The sequence below is a fragment of the Diplodia corticola genome (assembly GCF_001883845.1).
Source record: "Diplodia corticola strain CBS 112549 chromosome Unknown scaffold20, whole genome shotgun sequence".
Taxonomy (NCBI): domain Eukaryota; kingdom Fungi; phylum Ascomycota; class Dothideomycetes; order Botryosphaeriales; family Botryosphaeriaceae; genus Diplodia; species Diplodia corticola.
Genome location: NW_017971499.1, coordinates 443,068 through 467,712, shown reverse-complemented (window position 1 = coordinate 467,712; position 24,645 = coordinate 443,068). Strand labels below are relative to the sequence as shown.

General features: G+C 58.8%; 10 protein-coding genes across 10 annotated transcripts; 5 read left to right on the top strand and 5 right to left on the bottom strand.

Annotated features, from left to right (window-relative positions):
- Positions 1 to 47: 47 nt before the first annotated feature.
- BKCO1_20000147 (nucleolar protein nop58) lies at positions 48 to 1,808 on the bottom strand (the record flags this gene model as incomplete). The annotated part of the gene is made up of 2 exons (XM_020272183.1): positions 48 to 1,608; positions 1,684 to 1,808. The coding sequence occupies 2 exons, from the start codon at positions 1,806 to 1,808 to the stop codon at positions 48 to 50; spliced, it is 1,686 nt and encodes a 561-aa protein (XP_020131093.1).
- A 377-nt stretch (positions 1,809 to 2,185) lies between these two features.
- Positions 2,186 to 3,976, top strand: BKCO1_20000146 (actin-related protein ro7; the record flags this gene model as incomplete). The annotated part of the gene is made up of 1 exon (XM_020272182.1): positions 2,186 to 3,976. One exon carries the CDS (start codon positions 2,186 to 2,188, stop codon positions 3,974 to 3,976), a length of 1,791 nt encoding a protein of 596 aa, XP_020131094.1.
- A 627-nt stretch (positions 3,977 to 4,603) lies between these two features.
- BKCO1_20000145 (rna polymerase iii subunit c17) lies at positions 4,604 to 5,241 on the top strand (the record flags this gene model as incomplete). The annotated part of the gene is made up of 2 exons (XM_020272181.1): positions 4,604 to 4,750; positions 4,834 to 5,241. The coding sequence occupies 2 exons, from the start codon at positions 4,604 to 4,606 to the stop codon at positions 5,239 to 5,241; spliced, it is 555 nt and encodes a 184-aa protein (XP_020131095.1).
- Positions 5,242 to 5,372: 131 nt separating this feature from the next.
- Positions 5,373 to 6,839, bottom strand: BKCO1_20000144 (dor1-like family protein; the record flags this gene model as incomplete). The annotated part of the gene is made up of 1 exon (XM_020272180.1): positions 5,373 to 6,839. The coding sequence occupies one exon, from the start codon at positions 6,837 to 6,839 to the stop codon at positions 5,373 to 5,375; it is 1,467 nt and encodes a 488-aa protein (XP_020131096.1).
- Positions 6,840 to 7,191: 352 nt separating this feature from the next.
- On the top strand, positions 7,192 to 10,437 carry BKCO1_20000143 (ubiquitin conjugating enzyme; the record flags this gene model as incomplete). The annotated part of the gene is made up of 4 exons (XM_020272179.1): positions 7,192 to 7,398; positions 7,493 to 7,597; positions 7,651 to 10,027; positions 10,085 to 10,437. 4 exons carry the CDS (start codon positions 7,192 to 7,194, stop codon positions 10,435 to 10,437), a joined length of 3,042 nt encoding a protein of 1,013 aa, XP_020131097.1.
- Positions 10,438 to 10,966: 529 nt separating this feature from the next.
- On the top strand, positions 10,967 to 12,826 carry BKCO1_20000142 (ell-associated factor; the record flags this gene model as incomplete). Its single annotated transcript, XM_020272178.1, has 1 exon — positions 10,967 to 12,826. One exon carries the CDS (start codon positions 10,967 to 10,969, stop codon positions 12,824 to 12,826), a length of 1,860 nt encoding a protein of 619 aa, XP_020131098.1.
- A 1,289-nt stretch (positions 12,827 to 14,115) lies between these two features.
- Positions 14,116 to 15,219, bottom strand: BKCO1_20000141 (40s ribosomal protein s0; the record flags this gene model as incomplete). Its single annotated transcript, XM_020272177.1, has 2 exons — positions 14,116 to 14,881; positions 15,050 to 15,219. The coding sequence occupies 2 exons, from the start codon at positions 15,217 to 15,219 to the stop codon at positions 14,116 to 14,118; spliced, it is 936 nt and encodes a 311-aa protein (XP_020131099.1).
- Positions 15,220 to 15,516: 297 nt separating this feature from the next.
- BKCO1_20000140 (ribosomal protein s15) lies at positions 15,517 to 16,593 on the top strand (the record flags this gene model as incomplete). Its single annotated transcript, XM_020272176.1, has 2 exons — positions 15,517 to 15,562; positions 15,623 to 16,593. The coding sequence occupies 2 exons, from the start codon at positions 15,517 to 15,519 to the stop codon at positions 16,591 to 16,593; spliced, it is 1,017 nt and encodes a 338-aa protein (XP_020131100.1).
- Positions 16,594 to 17,357: 764 nt separating this feature from the next.
- Positions 17,358 to 18,260, bottom strand: BKCO1_20000139 (methyltransferase protein; the record flags this gene model as incomplete). The annotated part of the gene is made up of 1 exon (XM_020272174.1): positions 17,358 to 18,260. The coding sequence occupies one exon, from the start codon at positions 18,258 to 18,260 to the stop codon at positions 17,358 to 17,360; it is 903 nt and encodes a 300-aa protein (XP_020131136.1).
- A 2,040-nt stretch (positions 18,261 to 20,300) lies between these two features.
- On the bottom strand, positions 20,301 to 22,202 carry BKCO1_20000138 (deacetylase complex subunit; the record flags this gene model as incomplete). Its single annotated transcript, XM_020272173.1, has 2 exons — positions 20,301 to 21,301; positions 21,356 to 22,202. The coding sequence occupies 2 exons, from the start codon at positions 22,200 to 22,202 to the stop codon at positions 20,301 to 20,303; spliced, it is 1,848 nt and encodes a 615-aa protein (XP_020131135.1).
- Between the last annotated feature and the right edge of the window lie 2,443 nt (positions 22,203 to 24,645).

Below are 24,645 nucleotides of genomic sequence, written 5' to 3'. Positions count from 1 at the left end.
TTTTTGCGGTAGAAAACAGAGGAAAAGAGCCGCCAGGGGCGAACCGCTTAGGCCTTGCTCTTCTTCTTCTTCTTCTTCTCCGACTTCTCTCCTTCATCATCACGCTTCCTCTTCTTGGGATCGGTCGCGCCTTCAGTGGTGTCTTTGGACGCCTTCTTGGCCTCCTTGGCTGCCTTCTTGGCCTCCTTGGCTTCACGCTTCGCAGCACGCTCAGCCTTTCTTGCCTTCTTTGCCTCCTTCTCCGCCTTCTTTGCGGCCTTGTCGCCACCCTTCGACTTGGGAGCATCGTCTTCAGATTCACTCTCGGACTCCGATGCACCGTCAACCACCTCGATGCCGTTGGCCGTGTCGTTCGCGGCCGGCTCGTTGCCAGTAAGACCATCAGCGTCGGCGTTGTACTTCTTGGCTTCCTTGATGTCGAACTTAGGTGCGCTGGCCTGGCCAGAGGGACCGATCGCAGTACCCTTGGACTGAATGGGCTTGCCCTCAAGGGCACGCAGCCTGCGCTCGATGGCAATGCGGGCAGTGTTTCCGAGCGCAGCCTTCTCCTCCTCGGTGGGCTCTGCATCGGTGCCCTCGCTGTTGGCACCCCAGTCGGACAAGGAATCGACACGCAGACCAAGAGCAGCCTTGGAGGCAAGCATACGGGCAATCTTGCCCTTGTTCTTGCCAGAAGCCTGACCAATGAGGGAGGCGTGGTAGATGAGACCGTACTTGGGCGTGTCATGCTTGGTCTTCAGGGCTCTGAAAAGAGCCTTCTCGGCACCAAGGATCTGAATGGTGGAACCGGGCGACTTGGCCAGGTTGATCAAGCTGCCGGAATGAGCGATCAGACGAGCGCCGACGAGATCACCAACCAACGCAGTGAGGTTGGGAGCGATGGCCTGCATGCGGCTGGAAAGGTAGTTGGAGAGGGTCTGACGGTACTCGGTGAAGCCAACGACCTGCTCGGCGAGAGCTTTGATGTTCTCAAGATCCTCGTCCGTGATCTCGGTACCCATGGAAACTTCGGCAGCAACCTTCAGCGAGGCCTCAATCTCCTCGGGCAGGACATCCGACAAGTCGGTGTTGACGCAGTTAGATCTCATTCCCATAGCCAAAATAGCACGCGAATATGCCACATTATCGTTGATGATCTTGGCCATCTCAGGGAAATGCCAGCCATACCACTCCTTCACTCTCATGGCATAGATGTTAAGCTCCTTGTCCAGATCGTCGAGAAGAGAGATGGCCTGGATAATCATAGTGTCGACCTTGTCGGTAGAGAACTTGAGCTTGTGGCGCGATAGCGAATGAGACAGACCAAGAGACATGGTGGAAACATCGTCGGGCTTAAGCGCGGGGATCAGAGAGGTAAGGTGGAGACGAATGGCGCGGAAGACATCCTGGGTGGAGCCGTCCGAAATGGGGGTGATAGACAGGCCCGGGAGCTTGTTGATGGCATTGCCCAGCTTGGGGTCGGCCACAGCGAGGGAGGCCTTCTTCTCGTCCTTGATCTCGTCGAGAAGGCTGCTGAGCATGGGTGTGACCTTGCCGTCGGTCAGGGCAGCGGCCTCGTTGAGGGCGGTGGCAGCGCTGTCGAACTTCTCAAACTTCTTGAGCTTGAACCTACACGCAAATCAAGTCAATACGGTTGGAACTGTCTATGCGCATTCGGCACAATGGAGTATATAGAATACTAACAGTCCGCAGGCGCCCTCGGCGGTCTCGGTTTCTGTTGCGAGATCATCGCGCTTCAGCAGCTTCTTGTCCTTGGCCTTGAGCAGAGCGTAGCCGGCGCTCGTTTCGGTGAGGATGAAGAGGGTCATGGCGAATAGTGCGGGTTGCAAAATGCCCGTCGTAGGCGCAAGGTCGGAGGCGGATGCTGCTGGTCGCGTCGCAGCTTTTTCTCTGGCGGGCGCTGCAGTTTTCGACGGCAGCTCGCACTTTTTCTCGCGCTAGCGGCCCGCGGCAAATCGTTGTTCCGGCCCATCGCCCGCGCGCGCCAAGCCTCAACCAGCGCGTCCTCCTGCGCTCGCGTCCAAGTCTTTGTCGCTCGCTCCAGCATCGGCCTCGCACCTCTCACCTTTTCCCATCCACTCAAGCGAGGCACGACGTCATCGGGCCGGCGAAGGTCGATCGGGCGGCATTCGATCGCCTTAATCTGGTTCAGCTGTTGCGAACCAACATATCCGACTGCATCGATATGAGCTCCCAAGATTTTCTAAACCCGAAGCTTTCTGTCGGACGCACGCGGCCTCAATCACTGCAGTTTGACCCGGGACGGAAGCTTTCACCAACTACCCCGTCTGCGCGTGCTCTGTCAGGCATCTATGGCTCCTCGGCAGCCGCAAGTTTTCGCTCCGATGAGGAGCATTTGATCTTCGAATTCGGCTCTCGATTCCTTCGCGCCGGATTCGCTGGGGAGAGCAAGCCGCGCTGCACTAGAGCCTTTGGACCCGATGAGCAGCGCAGGGTCGGCGATTTTCGCCGCTGGATGCCCGGTTACGAGAGTGTGCGCCGGAAGAGAAAGCGAGGCCAGGACTGGGGAGAGGAATATGAGCTGTGGAAGATGGACCTACGCAACGCGGACCTCGGGCTGGTGGAGGACAAGATCGAACGAGCTGTCAGAGAAATCATAGCCCAGTACCTTCTCCTCGACCATCGGCCACGCCGTGCTACCGTGGCAGTACCCGCTCAGCTTCCACGTCCGTTGATGTCCGCTCTGTTATCCTCGGTTTTCACCACGCTCCAGGCGATCAGCATCACCGTGCTCTCTGTGCCTGTCCTGAACATCGTCTCGGCAGGTCTGAGATCGGGTCTGGTCGTCGATCTAGGATGGTCTGAAACAACCGTCACTGCCGTGTACGAGTACCGTGAGATTCACCACAGAACTAGCGTGAGAGCCGGAAAATATCTCACGGAAGAGATGGCCAAAGTCTTGAACGAGGAATGCCACAGATCAAAAAAGGACCCTCCACCGGAAGTTCAAGAAGAGATCACGTTCGAGGAGGCAGAAGAAGTTCTAACGCGCATGGCTTGGTGTTTGAATCGCGAGGAAGCCAAAAGAAAGAAGAGCGGAGCGGATCAAGACAGCTCCGCTGATGAGGCCAATAATCCCTCCATCACAGTTCCCTTTCCTTCTGCAGGACCACCCATGACGATCTCAGTTCCTTTCAATCGGTTTGCCGAACCGTCTGAAAACGCTTTGTTTGCCAGCAACTGTTCTGCACACGATATCGACGACCATGATCTCCCCATTCCACTACTTGCCTACAACGCTCTGCTTTCAATACCCATCGATGCACGCAAACTCTGCATGCCGCGCATCATTGTTACCGGTGGTGCTTCAAAGTTGCCCGGAGTAAAACGGCGTATACTCGCTGAGCTCGAACATCTGGTCAAGAAACGCGGTTGGGATCCAGTGCGTAGCTACGGCAGCGCAACGCAGAAACGGGAGGAGCTGAAGATGCGGAGCCATCACGTCCGTAGCAGCACCATCGACACCCTTGCGCCGCTCCCGCTGCAGCCTTCGGGCGAGTCCAGCATTGCGGAATCAACAGGGCAACAAGAAGAGGACGAGGACCACAGCGCACAGCAGACCCCCGGCTCACAAACGCCTACCTCGCAGCGGGCGTCTTCACGTTCGTCTGGTATCGCTACGCCCTTTCCGGCATCAGAGCTCCCGCAGGAAATCGACCCTATCACGGCCAAGCTGCAAGAATTGGGGTTGAAGCAGCGTCAGCCCGGCCCCGAAGGTATAGTCCGTGGAGTCGAAACGTTAGGTGCGTGGGCGGGTGCAAGCATTGTGGCGCAGATGCGTATCCGTGGGATTGTGGAAGTCGACAAGGATCGATTCATGCAGCATGGTCTTGCCGGAGCAACCAAGGATACAGGCCATACAACTGTAGTTGAGCAGAAGAGGCAGAGTACACTGGGTAGTGGAGGAAGGGCTGCGGGCGACAGAGGTAGCTGGACATTGGGCGTTTGGGCTTAGCGGTATCGACATGAGGTACGACGAATATGCTTTTGTTACGTGTATGATTAGCAGAGATTTTATGCGCGAATACAATCCCCATGACACAACATGTTGTCTCGCCAGTGCCGGTAGTTACTATCCAGAGAAACATCCGGAGTTGAGCCGAAGAGATTTTTTGATGACTTCAGCGAAAGCTTGAACAATGTCAGCACGTATTTGTGCATTTCTCAAACCGCAGCTCTGGAAAGAAAGCGATAGACCAGAAGATCAAAGTAAGCAGATGGAATGCGTGTGTAGCCTACGACTCCGTGGTACGTCACGGCCTCAGCTGTGCAGCGACCGAACATCCACCACATAATCTCTTTTGGTGTGGTTCTCCAGTCTTCCATCGCATTTCTTGATATGTTCTTTATCTTCAGTTTTCCGGAATCTGGCATGCTATTCACATCAAGAAAACGCAGTTCCTGTCCCCCTCTTTCCATCTTAGTCTCGTTGGACTTCCAACCGTACCTTTCCTTCTACATATGGTCATCACCTGCCAAATGAGCGACTGACCTAACAATTTCTTTAAGCCGCCCTTTCTTCTACCATCACCTCCACAACGTTGGTGGCAATCGACAACGGCTCCGCTACGTTACGACCACCATGAAGGTCATCGAGAAACAGTCGTCCGTCCTCACCAACTGGGAGGTCCTGAGCATCGTCCGCGAACAAAAGGCCGAATATGAAGGCAGCGACGGCAGCGGCCGCACACGGCCCATGCCCAGCAACCTGAGCCGCGTCCTCATCGACGTCCGTCTCCTCTCCGCCCCTCCCTTTCCAATTTTCCATGCGCGCGCCCCACCCATCTGACCAGAATCCAACGCAACACACAGGTCGAGGCGCAGCTTACCGACGCGTCATCGCCGCTCGCCGGCAGCAACAAGTACCGCGAAAGCACCATCCGCGCGCTGTACGTCCGGGCCCGCGAGGCGGGCTTCGAGATCGAGAAGGCCGAGATGCTCATGATCTTCAACCTGCGGCCCAAGTCGCTGGCCGAGCTGGACACCATCATGGAGGAGCTCGACGGTCGCTACGACGAGGCGAAGCAGGAGGAGCTCCTGGCCATCGTCGGCGAGTGCCTGGGCCCGCTGGGCGACGGCGAGGCGGAGCCGGCGCAGGACGCGAAGGGCACCGACTGGAGGTTCGACAAGCACCGCCGGGGTGGCGCGGAGGTCGGGTTGAAGGGGGAGAGGCTTGACAAGGCCATGGCAGGTGTGAGCTTGGGAGAGAATGGTGTGTAGGCGGGCAGGTGTGTGTATGTGTGTGTGCCGTGCTTGCATGAGTAGGGGCGTTCATCGAGTTTGTTCAAATCAGAAGAGCTTGCTTTTCATTCGGACGTGGGATGCTATGTCTGGCTGGCGCCTTTTCCTTCTCAACCCGAGGCACTGGCAGTCCTCCCTGCGCCAACACCACTCGCAAGCAGTTCCAGCCTGCTAGCTTGAATGCGATGCTTCTTCATTACCTCCACCCATTCTTCTTCATTATCTTCATCCTCGGACTCATCCGACCCGTCTTCTAGCAATGCAAGCAGCATTCCAAAATCTCCCCCCAACCGGCCCAGGCTTCCTGCACAGTACAGCACCTGCGTCAACAAACTGTCCCTGGAGGCGCGATCATGCACGTTCGGAAGGTATTTTCGTAATGTCTCAGATAGCAGCTCTATGAGATGCTGAGGGAACGTTGCCAAAGCCGAGGGCAATGGTTGTAATGTGTCATCTTCTCCTCCCGTGCGGGTAGGAGATTTGAGGCCTTGTCCGAGCTCGGTGTTGTCGTCGCCAGCCGAGCCTGGTGCCGGCAGGGCGGACGGAAATATGCTTTTGTACATAGAGATGATTGCGAAGCTCTGCTCACGGAATATTTCAATGTACCGCTTCAAGTAGCGCTCCGTCTGCTGTCCGCCAGCCCAGTTGTCCTTGGCCTTCTCACCATCCGACCGCCGGGCGGCCTCCTGGTCCGCCAACTCGCGCAGCGGGTCCAATGCCTCCAGCGTGGTGAGCAGGTTGGCCAGCCGGCAGACGAGGAAAAGTGCGCCCAGAGCTCCTTCGTTGCCGCCTATACTCGTGCTCTTCTGATTGTAATTCCACACCTGATCGAGCTCTGGGGCTATGCGCCTCAGCCACCCGATTGTCCGCATTGCTCCGGCGAGCTTGATCCCCTGGCTGTGGAGACTGGTGATCAAATTAGTCGCCATGCCCTTCATCTCCTGCTCCGCCTGCGTCGAGATCTCCGTCACCAGGCCGACGTTGGGGTACAGCGCGTGCAGCCGCTTGATGTGGGCGTGAAGGTCCAGTGCAGATGCGTAATTGGCGTTGCTCAGCCCCGATGCAGCCGCGTTGCCCGCGCCTTGGGCTGCGGCGCCGGAAGATGATATGGCGGATGACAGCAAGGTTGGCAGCTCTAGGACGTCGGCCACGCGGTCCACGTTGCGGGCCAGGAGCATAGCCTTGCGCCGGCGATCGAGGATAGCATTCTCGCTGGAGCGGCTGTAGGTCTCTTCGAAGTGCGCGCTGGCGGACTCGAGCTCCGGGAGAGCATCCTGGAGGCGGGCGGCGTGCCGGGCAAGCTCGGGAAGGGAGGACGAGAGGCTGCCGAGGCTGGCGGAAGAGGCGATTATGGACTTGTGGGAGCGTTTGGACAGAGCCTGGAGGCTGCGGACGGTAGAGGCGGACGAGTAAGCGAGGGACTGCGGCTCGGAGGAGCTCAGCGAGGACAGGGACAGGGTGGCCAGGCGGTTGAGGTAGGCGTGCGTGGTTGGGTCGGACGGAGACGGGACGGGCCTGGCGGGGGCATCCTGGGCGTCGAAGTAGGGCGCAAGCAGGTCGTAGAGCGGATCGGCCATGGTGGCCGGCGAATGCAGTGGTGATGTGGTGCGGCGCGAACGGAGCTGCCGCGATTCGGGGTGCCGGCGCGCTACATGTGATTAGGAATTTCTCGTGCGACCTTGGGCGCGCCGACGTAAGGTCAAGACACCGTTCTCTGTCTCACTATCTCTCTACAACCAACCTCGCGCTTCCGCCCTCTGCGCGCTCCAAGCCGACTCCGCCAGTCGCGCCCACGTCCCGCGACGCTATCGTCCTCGACAGACCCCGTTCCTCGCCGCGCGGGAGTCGCCTCCGGATACCCCACCATCCTCTCCGTTTGCCGCAGCCCACCAAATCCCGTGGGCCCGCGCCGCCCGCCTACCTCCCAACATGCCGGCTCACACGGTAAACCACGTTGCGCGCCCAACACGCGACGCAGCCATGGCTGAGAAGAGACAGATCTGCGTCGAGGACACCGTCCACCTAAAGGCCAAGCAGTGGCTGATCGGAGTAGTTGATGTGAGTTCCCAGTCCCCGGCAGCCGCCCGCGTGCCGTCACGGCGGCTTACTGACAGCGACCAGAGAACAAACCACGATGTACGTCCACGCCTCCGACCTCGACTCCGCGCATGCGCATGCGCCCCTGTCGCCACAGACCCTGCTTGCTTTTTCCCGTGCTAACGGCGCGCAGGTGGACACACACGAGCCCGACCCCCAGCGCGACTACAACCTTCAAATCGTAAAGCACCGCTCCATACCTTCAGGGAAATTCGACGCGTTTCTGCGAAATGGAATTGTAAGGCCGGCCGGAATGGAGCGCGAGAGAAGGGTCTGCTGACATCCGGACAGCCTCCGCGCCGGACAGTGCTTGTATCATGGCAAACGGATTTTACGACCGAACTTGTTCCGGAAGAAGAGCTGGAACTTGTGGACAGGAACTTCTTTGTGGGAGACGTGGTGAAGCGGGACGCGAACAGCCCCATGAGCGGCACGGTTATCGGGACGAAGCTTGCGGTCACCATAGCGCCCATTCGCATGTGGCCAGAAACCGACGCCATCCGCGCTCACAGTTACGAGAAACTCATTGGCGATGATACTACCCACGCTCCCCGGTCCTTGATCCCCGCCGAAGAACTCGAAACCATTCGGCAATATCCGGAGGGAGCGCTCATTATCTACGACAACTGGGTTGGCAGGATAGACGACGCGTATGACGAGATCGCGCTCCGCCTTAGCAACGGCACTGTTGTGGTGCCCGAAAATAGCGATGAACTTACCCCGGTAGATCCAAGGCTGGAGAGACATGAAGTCGGCGATTACGTGAAGACCAAGAAGGGAAACTTGCGCAGGGGCCGGTGGATTTTTGGGGCATTCAATCCCAACGTTGAACCGGGCGGCGTCGTCATCGACGTGCGGACCACGTCTGTCACTGTTCAGTGGCTCAGCCGGCGACTAGGCGGCCCCCTGGCCATGCCCGGCTCCTACCCATCAGAGCCCCCGATTGAGCTAGGCCTGGACGAGCTCGAGAGCGGAAAAGTGGTCATCTACGACAACATGAAAAAGCCGTCGGCGCCAAATCCCGCTTCATCGACTACTGTCGCTATCAGAGCATCGCCTGAACTCACCCCCGGCCAACGGGTCCGATTCAAGGATCTCGCCGGTGCCTGTGTAAAGTACGCACCGTATGTCAAGAAGAGACCGAGAGTAGAGACGCTGGGCTACGACACCAACATTTACACCGTACAGACCACCAAGACGACAGTCATCACTCAATGGCAAGATCTGTCCATCACGGAAGACGAGTCTATCGGGCTGCTCCCGGACCCTAACGTGGATGACGAGGATGAGGTTTGGCCCGGAGAAGTTGTTTGCACCAATGAAAGAAAACCGAAAGAGGCTGCAACCGGTGGCTCGGACGAGCAAGGAGAGTGGTACATAGAACCTGCCAGGGTCGGTGTGGTCCAGGCCGTGGAGGGCAAGGACCGCATGGCAATGGTCAAGTGGTTCCCGGATGCAACGATCAAGTTCGTGGAGAACGATCTTCTCCCCGGATCCAAAACTGGTATTGCGTCGGGCCAAGAAGAGAAGGTTAGCCTGTACGACATACGTACAACGGCATCTCTGAACCGGAGGCGAGGTGACTACGTCATCGCTGTCGAGAGCTCATTAGCAGGAGAGCTAAATCTATCGGACGACATCGACTGGTTCGGAGAGGTTGTCGATCTGGGCCTTGATGGGCAACTCACTGTGCGACTCGGTGCTGCAAATCCAGTGCGAGACATCAAAGTCCCGAGTGAGGGAGTCATTCTTGCGTACAGCGCAGATCTCGATCCTGATAACATCCCTCATGATCATCTAGGAGACAGCATGTCCGAGGACGAGGCGTACGATGATGATGATATGGATGACGAGAGCATACTCGATGACGCAGATAACTACCTCAATATGTGGTATGAATACACTGACCCGGACGGCCGAAGGATCAGAGTCGAGGACGACAACGACGACGAGGAGGGATGGGCAACTGAGGACGAGGATGAGATTGATCAATCCTCGGCAGAGGACAACGACGTGTCCATGGAGGATGCAGCAGCGGTTGATACTTCGAAAACAACTCCCGAAGCGCAGCTATCAGCTCATGCGATTGAAGGGACTGCTTCAAGTAAACAAGAGCAGTCGGCCGCTGCGACTGACGGTGCATCTGACAACAAGACTTCGGAGCCGTTCTCATTTTCCAATTACCCAGACGCGCCTGCAGCGTTTGAGATCTTGGAAGATGCACCGCCGCAAGACCATCACTTCATCAGAGCTACCCAGGGTGAGCCAACGCAGCAACGGCTTCGCCGGATCCAGAAGGAACACAAGATTCTCGGGTCGTCCCTCCCACCTGGCATTTTGGTTCGGACGTGGGAGTCTAGAATGGACCTCTTGCGTGTCTTGATTGTAGGACCGGAAGACACTCCGTACGAGTATGCGCCATTCCTAGTGGATTTCCATCTTGGCCCAAACTTTCCTTCATCACCCCCCGAAGCGTTCTTCCACAGCTGGACGGGTGGAATGGGACCGGTGAACCCTAACTTGTACGAGGATGGCAAGATCTGCTTGAGTCTACTAGGCACGTGGCACGCGGATGAAAGGAACGAGAACTGGAGTCAGGCAAAGAGCACGATTCTGCAAGTGCTGGTTTCGTTGATGGGCCTGGTCCTCGTCAGAGAGCCCTACTACAGTAAGTTTACCCATGAAGGTTGCGTGCAACGAGTCGGAGGCTGACTGCGAGCCTTAGATGAAGCTGGATACGAAGTGCGCCAAGGCACCGAGGAAACGAGCCTGTCATCGGCATTGTATTCAGAGAAGGCGTATTTCCGTGCACGCGGATTCATCATGCACGGCCTCACACATCTCCCAGCACCGTTTGAAGAAGATGTGCAATGGCTCTACCGTAAGGAAAATGGCCCAAAGCTGTTGGAGAAGGCAATTGAAGCCGCGAAGGGCATCATTGGGAGGAGTGAGGGGGGCAGTGGAGGGAAACGGGATGGGCTGAGGAACATCAGTGCTGGAGCCATCATCCCTCTGAAGCGCCAGCTGGCAGGATTGGAGAGGTTGCAGCAAAGCGACGAGCAGCAGGCGAAGCCCTGAAAAAAAAAAGGATTTGGGAGGCTGGTAATAGGAGTTCAGGTACAAAGACACAAGGGCCGGCCGGCTTGTGGATGCAGCGCGGTCTCGTTCAGCGGGAGTGGGGGTTTCGTTTGTGCATCAATCACCTTTAGCTACATACATAGACCGGAAAGAAGAAAAATGATGGAAAGAGCCCAGCTGGACCCTGGCTGCGGATTGGCAGCTGCAAGTGATGCGCAGATCAAGAATGGCGAGCTCCCCTGTCGGCCAGCAGAGTGGGGCTGTTGGGCGGGCTAGCGGCGGGCGCACCCGCCAGCCGCTGGCGCTGAAGCGTGATCGGCGGCTGAGAGGGCGCTCGACCTGGACCGCCGCCCGTGAACAAAGCTCACCTGCCCACCTCACCCTGCACGCCTGCCCGACAAAACCCAAAACTCTGCAGATCACCTCGCCGCCTTCAACCTCCAGCCTCGACGTCCGCGGCTCCGCCAAAGTCTCCCGCGCTGCGCTACCCTGAGCCGCCCGCCGCCCGCTGCTGGACCGCGCCCCCGTCATGGCTTCGCCCCATCCTGCGGAGGCGCCTGTCGCCATTAATCCGCACCAGAACGCCCGATACACCCTCAAGTTGAGCGAGCGCATCACGAACCCCTCTCAGGACCAGTCCCGCTTCAGGACGCTCAAATTCAACCACAAGCCGATGCAAGCCGCCGGAAATGCACGCACCACGACAATGAAGCCGGCCTCCTCAGGCGACGATCAGTTCACGCTGTGCATTCGCGACAAAGAAACGGATGGCTCGGGCAAGACGGCCGCATACGACTACACCGGTCAGCGCAAGGAGCTGAAGAAGACGTATGTGCTGGTCTTCGACAAGGATACCCAGACTGCGACGCTCGAGCCGCTCGACGAGACGTACGCCTTCAACCTGAAGAGCACGCCGTGGGAGAGTGATCAGGCAAAGCTTGCCGAGAAGTACCAGTTGGTGAGGCCACGCAACGAGAAGCCGGACCGCGACGCCGTCGCCAACGACTCTGCCGACGACCTCTTCTCCGACGGCTCGGCCACGCCCAGGAGCACCGCCGAGAGTATGTTTGGAGGCGGTAGCCTCAGCGAAGAGGACGAACCCGATGAGAACAACCCCTTCGATTTCCGGCATTTCCTGAAGGACGCAGAACAGACCGACGGCTTTGCATCACCGTACAGCCAGTCGGGAACCCCGCTTCGCACCACCACGAATGCTACAGCGGCATCTACCACCGCCACCACCACCGCCCCGGCTCGCTCGACACCACTACCGCAGACGGACCGCCCCAAAACGAAGCCAGCGCCAAAACCCGCATCCAAGCAAGCCACTGCCAAGCAGACCGCCACCACATCGTCGCGCAAGCGCAAAAGCCCAGAGCCAGAACAGCCCGCCGCCAAGCCCAAGCCCACCTCGCCAACCACAACCAAGACGAAACAGCAGCCCACCCCGTCCATCCGCCTGGACCGCCGCGCGTCGACGCGCCCAACCGACTCGGCGGTGGCAGCAGCAGCCGCCTCGACGCTCTCAACAACAGCCGCCCGGTCCCAACAATCGTCCGCGTCGTCCACCAAATCGTCAAGCCGCACATCACGCGAGCCGAGCGCCGACGAAGACGACGGTGCCGGTGACGACGAGGACGACGACGACCAGTTCGGCGGCCTCGAAATCGACTGGGGCGGCTCGGGCGGCGCCAACGGCAAGGCCGGGTCGTCGCGGCACGGCGGGCGGGGCGCGGGCCGCAGCAGCATCGCGCTCGCGTTCGAGCAGAGCGTCACGGGCGACGGGCCCGTGTCGCTGCGCAGCGCCGCCGACAGCGCGTCGCCCAACAGCCGGCTGCACACGCCCAACATGCGCGCCACCACGGCCATCACCAGCAAGAACGCGCCCGACGTCATCGATTTCGGCGGCGAGGGCGTTGGTGGTAGCGGTGACGACGAGGAGGAGGCGGAAGGAGAGGAGTATGAGGACGTCGGCGGTCGTGGTCACCTTCAGCAACGACAAGGACGGGACGAAGAAGGAGAAGAGGATGGAGAGGAAGAAGACGACGACGATGGCTACGCCGAGGACGACGAGGACGCCGACGGCGACGTCGATCCTCTGACGCTGGGCAGCCCGGCGGCGGATACGCTGCAGCAGCAGTATCACGAGGCTGGTGATCAACAGCAGCACCAGCAGCAGCAACATCAGCTGATGACGGACGGCGCCGGTGATGACGATGATGATCACGACAACGACGACGGCGACGACGACGATGATGACGACGACTTTGGTCCCGATTTCGAGGCCGCGATGACACAGGCGTTGGAGAGCGCGGCGGAGGAAGGAGAAGAGGATGGCGGCGGGCGCGTGATGCATGAGGAGAGCGAGGAGGAGAGCGAGGAAGAATAGTTCCAAAAGGGTTGCGAGAATTCTGCGGCTTTTCGTTCTCGTCGCTGCCCTTGGTTTTTTTTTCTTTTGGTTTTTTTTTTCGTCGTCGTCTCCCCTCTTCTGCCCTTTTGTTTTTGACTGGGTTGGTTGGTTGGTTCTCTCCCCCCCTCCCTTTCCCCTCCCCCTCCATCGTCTTCCCTTTGCTGTCGTCTCCTGGGAGATAAGGATAGACAAAATTGGCGTTTTGTTTGTTTGTTAGGGATACATGCTGGGGCACTTCGCACAGCGACGACGACTTGCAACAACAACAGCAGCGGCAGCGCTCGGGTTGGTTTTTTTCTTTCTTTTTTTTCGCATAGCATCAGGTTGTTTTGAAATAGGGGTCCTTCTAGCTATGCATATGACATGGGTAACTGTCATGCTTGAGGTCACAAAAACGGATTTTTTTTTTTATTCGATTGTCTTACCGCTCCTGAAATATATGTTTTCTGGAAGAACACTACCTGCTTGCCTGGGAGGTGTGTATATTTATCTGTGCTGGTTGCTTGTGGGACCTTTGAGGCTGGATGTTCCCTCTTTTTTTTCGAATTACCCATGGAGGGCGGCGCAGAGGAGCAAGAGCTCTCGCACAGAATAAACATCAAGACCCGTCTGGTTTCTTCTTTTGCGGGGTCGTCAAGTAAGCTGTGGAGACACACTCCCCGGCCCGTGGCTGGACAACCATCGTTCAAAGTATCATCGTACTTGGAAAGGACACGAGTCTGTCATATCCCGTTGCGGACGGGCTAGGACAGGAATAAATGGATGGATGTGGTTCAAAGCATGTCAATGTCAAACAAAAGTCACGAGGGGGGGCAAGGATCACATCAAAGAGGGCAAAGAGAGGCGAAAGGCACATGACAAAGGGTGTCAGTTGGCACGAAATGGATATCGAATTTCTTCTCCTTTTTCTTGTGCAGAGGAAGTGGGCAACGTTTAAGTACATCCCAAAATCGCCAGCACAGGGCTTTCCCCCAACGCATGAGGAACACACGTTGGATATCTTTCCCTCGTAAGCACCGGACGACTGTTCTTCCTTGCAGCGAATAAAAGAATAAAGTAAAGTCGAAACTGCCAGACCAAGCTGCGATGACGAACTTCCATGCGACATGATCTTTGTGAGGAAATGTTTTTTAGTTTGTTCGACTCATGGACCATTCTTGACATTTTTTTGAATACACACTCCACCGAGGCGCAAGGTGACTGACTCCTGTTTATCTTTTTGTCCCCAGCATCCTCTCTTGGTATCGCGCTTTTTCCTCCTCAACCGCTTACCACTGACCCTCAGCAGGGGGAGCAGCGGCGTCAGCGGACCAACCGCTGGTAGCGGGGGCAGCAGCGGGGGCAGCAGCCTCAGGGGCGGCGGTGGAGGCAGCCCAGTCGGCGCCATCCTGGTCCCAGGAGGCACCGGCAGCGACGCCAGTGGTGCCAGAAGCGGCGGCGAAGGCACCGGCACCAGCGCCGGAGACCTCCCACTCGTTGGTGAAGCCACCCTCAACGGGGCCGGGGCCGACCTCGTCAGCGCCGGGGACCTTGGCCTCCTCAACGCCGGCCGAGTCCTTGTTCTCCTCGGCCTCAGGGTCGCGGTAGAAGTACAAGTCGGTCATGACGTCCCACTCGGTCTCACGGTTGGCGAGGGTGCCGCGGAGGCGGAGGACCTCACGGGCAAGGAGCCACCAGACAAGACCAATGGCGTGGCGACCCTTGTTGTTGGTGGGGATGGCAACGTCGACGAACTCGGTAGGAGAGTCGGTGTCGCAGAGGGCGATGACGGGGATGTTGACGTACGAGGCCTCCTTGATGGCCTGGGCATCGGTGCGGGGGTCGGTGACGATGATCAGGCGGGGCTCCTTGAAGGAGCGAGTGATGTAGTTGGTGAAGTTACCGGGGGTGAAGCGACCGGCGATGGCGACGGCACCGGTGTGGGCGGCGAACTTCAGGACGGCACGCTGGCCGTAGGGACGAGCGGAGATGACGCAAATATCGGCCGGGTTGTCAATGGCGACGATGATGCGGGCAGCGAGGACGATCTTCTCCCTGCGGCGCGCGTTAGACACGGTATTTTCGCGCGTGGAGTTCGCCCTGTGTGCGCGTCCTTGTACGAAATTTTGGAGCTTTCAGAAAAATATCGCGAACGAATCGCTCTATCCTGCTGGCTGCAAACGCCGCAAAAGGCACGCACATAACATCGGCTTCGAGGCTTACCAGGTCTTGCCAATGTTGAGGACGTTGATGCCATCCGGGCGAGTCTTCCAGAGGTAAGGCTCCATGTGAACCTGGAGGTTCTTGGCACCGAGGTGGCACTGAGCAGCCAGGAGCATCTCAATGTCCTGGCTGGTGGGCGCAAAGGCCGCGGGGAGGTTGTGAGGAGCCATCCTGTTTGATTTGAGGTTGCGCGAGAGGCGGCGGGTGAGGTCGTGAGTCGAACGGCGGTCGCTGGCGGTCGAACGAACTTAGGTCGCGATTCGAAATGGTGGTGGGCATATCACTTCTCGCTAAGCCGCCTTCTTTGGGTATGGCGCGTGTGCGCTCGCTTCGTGCCTCAGGTTGCTGCTTGGCGCGCCGGCCAATCGTTTGGCCGTTTGCCCGGCGACGCCCGCGGGCTTCAATCTGGGCGGCCTACCTCCGCTGCAAAGTTGCGAGCGGCACGACACCACCACCGCATCGCCGCTATGCCGCCCCGGATATCGTTGCCCGTGCGCCTGCGGGCCCAGACTGGTTCGTGCCGGCTGGCCTCGTCATTTTGCCCAACTCTCTGCTCACAATGCCTTCCAACAGCTCCGTCGAGCGCGGCGTCCTCTCTTCGCGCCTTTAGCACCACACCCGTCAATTACGCCCTCACAAAGGAGCAACGACGCCGACAGCACGATCCGTATGCCCGGGCCCAGGCCCAGGCGAAGAAAGCTGCCAATCTCTCGCGCCAGACTGTGCTGCAGGAGAAGCGCAAGCAAGAACTTGGTGATCCCGTCCGGGGTGTGACAACGCCATTCGTGCAGTCGTTCGACACCGGCCTCCCCGAGCCCTCCAAGACCACCGACGCCGACCTATCGAAGGAGACCGCCGACCCCAAGCAAACCCCCCCGGGTCCGAAGGCTACCACCGAGAGTTACCTGAACCATTACCTCAAGCCGAAAGAGGTGAAGGAACAGATGCAGACTTCGAGGATTTTGACTGCCCCGTCGATGTACGCCGAGGACTTGACTGCCAGTGCGCAGCAGCAGGGTCTGTCGGACGTCAAATCGAAGGCGGAGGTCCAGGAACAGAACGAGAACGCGGCAAAAGCGATTGAACGCATCGTGAGCTTGTCGAATGCCAACTCGAAGGACCGGACCCGCGTGAATGTCCAAAGGTGCATCGATACCTTTGGCCGGCACCACACAGACAAAGTTATGGAGCCGAGAGCAACGGCGGCGAGTGGTGCGAAGGAGATTCCATGGAGTCTCAAGGAGGGTTGGTCGGGCCCAGCTCCGATGAACCCAGAGGCATACACGCGCGGCGGCCCCGACACTGGCAGCAGTGAAGTGCAGGTTGCCATCTTGACAGCCAAGATCCGCACCTTGGCCGACTTTCTTGAGACTCGGGGCAAGAATGACAAGGTCAACAAGCGGAACTTGAGGTTGCTGGTGCACAGGCGGCAGAAGCTGCTCAAATACCTGAGAAAGAAGGAGAGGGGCGGTCCCAGGTGGCAGCACCTGATTGAAACGTTGGGTCTAACCGAAGGCACGTGGAAGGGGGAGATCAGCCTGTAAGCTCCAGTGGGCAAGGTGCGAGCTATTAGCATGAAAGAAAAGTAAGATTCCGCATCACGGACTGCATGGTCCAGGCGATGTGGTCAACTGTAAAAATTTGTACGAACACGTCAAGATGACCTTTGGTGGCTTAACGTTTACTTCATGCGTCGATAAGTGCGGAACACCACCCAGGGAGTTTTCTGGTCGAGGAAAGTCGAAGCCCCTCCCTCCCCGAACGGCTTTGCAGTACCGGCAGGAATACGAAAACATGTACAATTGGGTTCTTGTTCTTGTCCATTGAAAGCTGGGGGAGACGAGGCGATGAGGCGCCCTCAGCCGGAATAACAACCTTATCTGCCTTGGGATCATCCACACGTGTGATGAGCCGAGCCGAGGGAAGTTGGGGATTGTTTACTCATCCAAGCTTGATAGTGTCATGTCTCAAATCGTATGTTCAGCGCGGGGCATGTGCAGTCACAATAATGAAAAAGGTCTAGTAGAAAGAAGAAATCTCATATCTCGATTGCCTAAAATTAAAATCCCATAAAGAAAAAAAGAGCGCCAGAATGATGGTCAAACTGTATGATCTCGCAAAAAGAAAAACCTAGGCTAAGTATGCAAAGTAAATCACTATCGTTGACTCATTCAGGAGTAATCTCCGGACCACTGCTCTTCCCTCCCCTCTTTTCCCCTTCCCCGCTTCGACCACCGGGAAAAGGAGGATGAGGAGAAGAGGTCATGGTCTCTCTCTCAGTCACACTAACACCTCTTCTTCCTCTTTTCTAACCGAAAACCAAAGCCCTCACCTCAATGCTCTCCCTACCGGGCGCGCCCTCGGGCGTCCTGGGATCGACGAAAGCGGTATGCGGCACACGACCGTCAGCACGTTCGCTGTCGGAGCACTTGAGCAGCAAGCGCTCGTCGTTGCGCATGCCGGAGAGGTAGTACCACTGCTGGTCCGGGTGGTGCTTGATGGCGGCCGTGTAGCCCGTGCGGGTGGGATAGCGGTGCTCGACGGGGACGAGGTCCTCGTCCCGGAAGGTGCTGCCGTCGGCGAAGGCGAGCGGGTGGGCGACGACGGGCCCGTTGAGCGGGCGCCAGACGTTGATGATGCGGTAGCGGCCTTGGAGGAGCTGGGGCGCTTCGTCGGGGAGGTGGTGCTCGACGCGCATGCGGGCCGAGACGGGGGTCTGGTCGATGTGCGTGCGGGTGACGGGGGCGCGGTTGGCGTTGGGCCCGGAGCGGCGGATGGTGTGGTCGAAGATGAGGACGCGGTTCGCGCCGGGGACGTTGTCGATGATGAGGCGCTCGACTTCTGGGTAGTAGTTTTGCTTGATGCTCTCGTCGTCGACGAAGTCGCGCTCGGTCGATTCGATGCCGGAGATGAAGGCGAATGAGTTGTTGTCGAGATTGAAGTCCTGCTCGCGGCCGCGCGCGTCCTGGATGGTCACGTCGTGCGTTTCGAAGCCGAAGTTGTTCTGCGGCACGCCTTCGGGTTGCTTCTCGACCCAGTTGTAGGGGACGGAGCCGTCGGTGGGGGGCTGGTAGAAGTTGAGCTCGCTGGTGACGGGCCCGCGGGGGACGGCGAAGCCTTTGCTCTTGGTGTTGGTGTCAAGTGTGGAGGAAGTGACGGGGGCAGACTGCAGCTGGTGGGCTGGTGTCGGCTGGGTGGCGGTGGTCGTCATTCTGACTGTCTTCGGGTGCGACTGGTAGTTCAAAAGTCTCGAGGTGAATGCTGGCTTTCTGAAAACTGAGAATGCTCTACTAGCAATCGTCTCGGTAAAATATGTCAAAAGCGTGCGAGGAGGTCAAGTAAATAGGACGTTGGCCACTGATGCTCTGGTGTGTAGGGCTGAATGGCAGGAGAAGTGGATTGGTGATGTCAAAGGCGCTCTATTCGGACGTTTATATAGGCTCAGGGCGGCGGTAGCTAGCGGGTTCGATTGCTAATCGGGGTGGTATAAAGTCATCGTTAGGATGATGCGATCCCCGCAAAACGACGGTTCCGTGGCGATGATGCCATCCCGGGGTCAGTTTGTCAGCAGGGCCAGCGAATGGGCTCGCGCGTGCTTACCCAAACACCCCGATTGCGTGCTCTTGCGGCAGATCAGCTGCGCGCATGTCGCTGTTCTAAACTCCGCTGCTCACGTCAAAGGTCGAAGGGCGTGTTTTGCGGTGTGCCGACCGGCTGCTTGTTTGGTGATCTGGTCGGCGAGCTTGCGGGCACGCGGGCACCTGGACACCTGCGGCTTTCCCGGAAACTCGTTGCCGGACCCTGGCCCAGCACGTGTGGGGGGCGTCTGGAGATGGTTCGGTGAATCTTCGCTGATAGGAGATACGCAGCCTCGCCGACCTCCCCCTCAAGGTGCTCCCGCCTTGGACGCAGAACATCACTGCTAGCCTAGCAGCAGTCAGTTGCCAGTCGTGCCGCCGTTGGGTGCTCGTAAAAATGCTGCTAGCAGTCGCTTAAGAACATATCTTAGGCCTATGCCTCGCGTCGTAGGAGGGCAACCATCCCCTTTTATCTGATTTTTTCACACCTGTATGTAGACAGGCTGATCCCCCCCATGCCAGATCTATGTACGCGCACCAAGCGGCCAGTTGCTCCTGACCTTCCGAGTCAGCTACTATCGACAGCGCTACTGACTCGATGCGGGCGCGCTGAATGGCCCGCTTGACGAGCAGAAGGCACGATAGAGGACAGCGAACGAACCCTCGCCGCGGGTCCGCCGGCAGTGAGATGCGATACGTCGCACAGCAGTCGCGCGTCCTCGCTGCAAGCTGAGCCGAAACGCGCCATGCCAATCCCTCCCCCATCCTCACCCGCGCGAGCAATCGTTGGCCCGCCCTCCTGGGAGCACTGCCATCAGACCATTGTTGCAGCTCTACCCAGCCTCTCCCCCGGACGTGAATCCTCTGTTTACGGTCAGATCTACCCGGTTGTGCGGCTCTCCATCAATTTCATTCGACGCCACCGGATCCGTCTCCGCAGCCTGCGCTTCGCCTCCCCGAACCGCCCCCGGCAATATGGCTACCATGCGGCTATAATCTTCCCAAGGATGCGTCCATTCCTAGGCTACTGCGCGGTCTGTAAACCCCACGTGTTGGACATCCATGGTTGGGGTGCCGTTCAGCCGTGTTGCTGCGCCGAGTTGGCGTTGCGAGCTCTATAACCCCGGCGTGGCGTGACCACGACCCGACTTCGCCTCAATCGTCACCTTCCTGGTATGCGCGCCAGAGATTCGTCAAAGAAAAGAGGCCACCCTACATTAGTGTCTCCGAAAACGAGGAGTAAAACTGAGGCTGGCAAACCATTGCAAGGGTATTTTCTCTACCGTCGAGCAATCCCACAAATAAAAGTAGCTCGCTCCATAAACACCGTTCCCATTGGCCGTACTGAAAGCAATTGGGAGAAGTCCGTAGAATCAGTAGACAGTCCCTTCTCTCGTCCCGAGATCCACGTCAAGGCCTTCGAACAAACTGTTCCTTGAGTAGACACTAAACCGGCTTCAAGTCCGTCCTGCCCTGTATCTCCATCCTGCTGCTGGCAAAACGGCGGCCTTCATCGTGGGTTCGTGCAGCGTGCTTCCGTCGTTGATGACCGTTAATCGTGGACACTGATTTCTTCCTCCCCAATACACCCGAGTCGAGCTGCGCTGGACCCAGGCGACAGGCTGACTCCCAATCGTTCCGTTACCCTCTCTGAAGTCAACGCCTCGCGCTTGTTACCTTGACCTTCTTATTACGAAAACTCCAACTTCTACCCCCTTGCCTGGCTCTCCGAACTCATAAGGCTTCATTGCAACGCCGTCAAGGAGCTCCTGGATCAATGCCGTGGGCATCACTCGGTCCTCCGGCGGTAATTTGTGCGCAAGTCGGAAATACTTGCTCACAGCAGTGCGGACCCTTGGCTTTTCCTGCTTGATCCACCAATCGCTTGCCCATACGTCTCTCGCAATGCGCGCCTCCTGTTTCTTCGCGTATACGATGGAAAAATTGGACCCTGCCAGCTTAAAGCGGTCCGATGTTCGCCCGTTGTTCAGGTGATGTAAGAAGATGCCCAGTCGCCGATGCATCTCGTCGAATTCGTGTAGGTGCTCCACCGCAGCCATGTGGCCCAACGACGAGCCTAGGTCGGCAGACAAGTCGTGAACGACGTGCATGGAGCGGAGAATGGGGTCCAGCACGGGTCCCAGATAGCTGTTCATGAATGCCCGACCGCCTGTTCTGGTTGGGTAGATGAACAACAAGTGCCCATGGTCAAGTGATATCTCAGCCAGCCGGTCCAGCAGCAGCGATCGCGATCCGCTCGTGGAGTAAAGGCCGGCGAATTCCGAGGGACTCGTTGGCGGGATGTAGCGCTCGACGATGGAGACGTCCACGGAGCCGGGCGGAACCACGGGTCGCGGCGATCGCGCAGCTTTCACCTCGGCCTCGTAGTCCGTGACTTGAACAGCGCTATCAAACACCTTGGTGGTGAAGTAGTCGTCCCCTCCTACCGGTGGTCCTGGCGTGCTTGGTGGTGAGGTCGGCAGATCAGCCATGCTGAACCGTCCGGGGACGGCGTGGAAGACGTTGATCCATACTGTCGATGCTGGCGGTATTGCTTCGTGAAGGGCTTGGATTATTTGGGTGGAAGCTTGTCCCTTGGGTGAGGGGCAAGGCAGAGCATGTGAGAGGATCCTAACGAAACTGCTGGATCCGGTGACGGCGCCCAGATCAGCGACTGTGAAGATGTCAGCACGTCGTCCAACAACAGGCCGGTGGCGGTCCGTCTTACTGATGGTCTGCAAGGCTTCGTCGAGCCACGAGAAGGTGCGTTCGTTCTGGCGCGGCGCGCCGTCGGCGGGTGGGTCTTCTGAGGGCTCGGGTGCAGGGGCAACGACAGGCTGGGGAACAATGCCAGGGGACGTCCTCTCCGGGTCCGACCTCGCTGGAGATTCCATGGTGGTAGCGCGGACATGGGAAATGCTTCCCCAGTAGTTGGCGCCCAAGTCGGGCGGCGGAGTGGGCAGGGTGGTGAACTGCTGCTCGCCCGTCGGGTGGCTTTTGGCGGGCAGGCGCGGACTGGGCAGCGGGAGCGCGTCGACTATGTCGGAGCAGCGCGTGGGCTCGGGGCTCCGTGCATGAAGCGGATCGTCTGGCTTGGAGAGAGGACCGGCGCCTACGGGCTCGAAGAAGCGGGCGGCGTCAGGCTGGAAGCGGTCGGGGTGCGGGGCGGCGATGCCCAGCAGGTCAAAGGACGGCAGGCGCAGACTGGGGGCAGACTTGAGCTGCGGCGACGAGGGCAGAGACACACTGCAGCACGGGAGGGCGGCGTCGACGGGTCCAGCGATGCCCAAGTCGGGCCGGGCGTGCTCCAGCGTCGGCGTCGGCGTGGCTGTTGCGAAGCCGGGCACGGGAGCAGGGTCGGGGAGCAGGGCGGGCAGGGCCGGGCAGAGAGGATGGGCGGGTGGAGACTTGGGAGAGGGGGCAGGCAGCACGCCCGCGGACGCGACTAGGTCGACGCGCCCATCGGCGGGCGGAGGTGAGGGTGAGGTGAAGCGGCGCTTGAGGTCGAAGTCACTCGGCAAGGTTTGGCGCAGATCCAACAGATCAGAAAGGCCCGGCGGCCGATGCTGGTCCATGGGACGGATTACCTAAGAGGGCGCGAGAGTGTGGCCTTGCACTGCTCGGGGCCTGAGCGGCGGGCGCTGGGCCAAGAGCGGGAGGGTGGACGGTGGAGGAGAGCAGCTCGACAGGGTCACGGGCGGGTGCAACGAAGTCGCCGGCGCGAACGAGCGGCTGGGCGGCCTGGCGGCGCGGCGGAGGACGGCGGCCTGGAGCAGACGCTTATGGGCACGGCGGCGGCAAAGAATGGGGTGAGGCGGGTGTGCGAGAGGGCTGGCGATGCAGTTGACAAGCAGTGCAGGAGGTCTCGGCCCCGAGAGACCAGCTGTGGCTCTTTGGATGCACATGCGGCCTTAGCCGCTGCTGGGCCCGCTGGCCGCTGGCCGCTGGCCGCTGCCCGCCGGCCGCTGCCCGCCTAACAGCCTAACAGCCCGACTCACCCACGCGCGCCGCCTGCCACGCCCGTGCCGAAGACTGCAACGCGCCGCATCGGTGCCCTGGGCGGGACGCAAGGCTCGTATTGCGCGCTTTATCGCCGCCCATGCGTTGACTCGGGCTCAGGCGCAGAAAACGGCGGCTAGCCCACGCGCGCCCGCCGCTGCTCACCACCGCGCCATCGCCGCCGCCGCGCCACGGACTGCGCTGGACGCTTCTGCCGTGGTGCCGTGGTGCTTGTGTGTGCAGTGTGCACAAAGGCGGACCCTTCGTGCCTTCGCCCGGCTTCTGGCGGCGCGTGGAATCCAGCCCAGGCACATAGTACATAGCATAGCTCCGCGCCGCCTGCCAGCTAGGCTGCCACGAGATCCTGTGCCGGAGCTAGTGCGCCATGTGTAAGGCTTACACCTGCGCCTGCGGCGCCTGCAGGGCTCTGCAAGACATCACCTACCACTGCAGCCTCTCCGGTGCTGGCCCCTGCCCTATCCGCACGCCCGTGGCTGCCCTTCCTCCCGACGCCTGCTATCACTCGGTCAAGTGCTGCTACTGCGGCCACGTCGGCCGCCCACTCGAGGCCGCCGGCGAGTGCAACCCAACCCAACTTCGTTCCCATGTTACACATAACCTTGTTGATCCTAGACTGCTTGCTCTTTCACCCTCTCCGGACTGCCGCCGCGAGACGCCACTCCAGCGCCGCGGCACCACCACCAGCCCGGCTGTTCATCGTTCCGCTCCTTTCTCCCAACAGTCGTACCGCGTTGGCCCAAGGCTCGCTGCCATGGACCAGAGGCGTGCGCAGCTTTTCGACGACCTTGACCAAATGCAACGAGCGAGCCAAGCAACCGGTCGTCGAGCGAAGACGCCGACCGCCGAGGAGCTGGACCAGGCGTGGGCGACGCTGCGGGAAACCATGACAGGAAATCGTAATTAAGCGTTGATCGACTCAAGAGCAGTCACTGACGGACCGGCGGACAGTCGTTGAGAGCGTCGGGTGCAAGCTTCCGGGAAGTGGAAACGTAGCAAGCATGGCAAACATGGCATTCCATGGCTCGCTTGCAACAGCATTGTTTCCCAGGCCACTCAGAGCTTCATTATCGAGCATCAAAGCCAGCTGAGCTGTTGAAAGACGGAGCCGCCGCGCACCATGGATGGCACTACCGCTAGCGCGAGCAGCTTTAAAAATAGAAAACCTCTACCAACCTCCGCCCATGGTTTCTTGTTCAGTCTTCACGTCCCACAGGGATTGGCGGGTTTGAAGCCGGCGATCACGGTGGTCCCAATATCGCTGGCCGACGCCAAGGTTCGATAAGACATGGCAACCGCCGCTGGCACCGCAAACAAACCCTTGCGCCTCCTGCTTGCTGTGGTGATGATCAAACAACGCTCCACCTACGTAGTACGGCTTTCGCGGCTAAATCTGAAGAGACTGAGAGCCTGACTGGCTGGCGGTCAGGGAGAGGGATCTGAACATGAATCATGCCTTGAGTCACTTTTTCCCACCGACCTTTTGCGTTCCAGACTGCTCATGTAAAAATAGCCCATTGCCCCGCGAGCTTGAATTCCGCACAGCATCAGCCTTCCAACAAGCTAGCAAAGTAACCAGGTACTTGGTCGTATGATCATGAAAAAAAAAAGAGAATGAAAAATGAAACAGGACACTTGTCGGCGACCATGTGATGGAACGAGCTAACCTTGAGAAAGTGCTAGCTAGGCAGCCACCCACCCTCCATGCGACCTTCCGTACCTGGCCCGCTGTAAGCAAATCCATCTCGGCCCGAGATGCAGGGCATAGGTCCTCGCGTTATGCATCGAAGCATAAATCCAACATCAGAGTATCCATCGAACAAGCTCACAAGCCCTCTTTCCAAGGAATAATGCATTGAACAAATCTCTTACAGGCAGTAGTGATGACTCTTTCATGACTGTATGCATCTCGCGAGGAAACTTCCGTTCTCAGCTGGGAACTCGACGCAGAAATCTTGATAACTATTGGGCCTCCCACGCCACCATCACCACCATCACGAC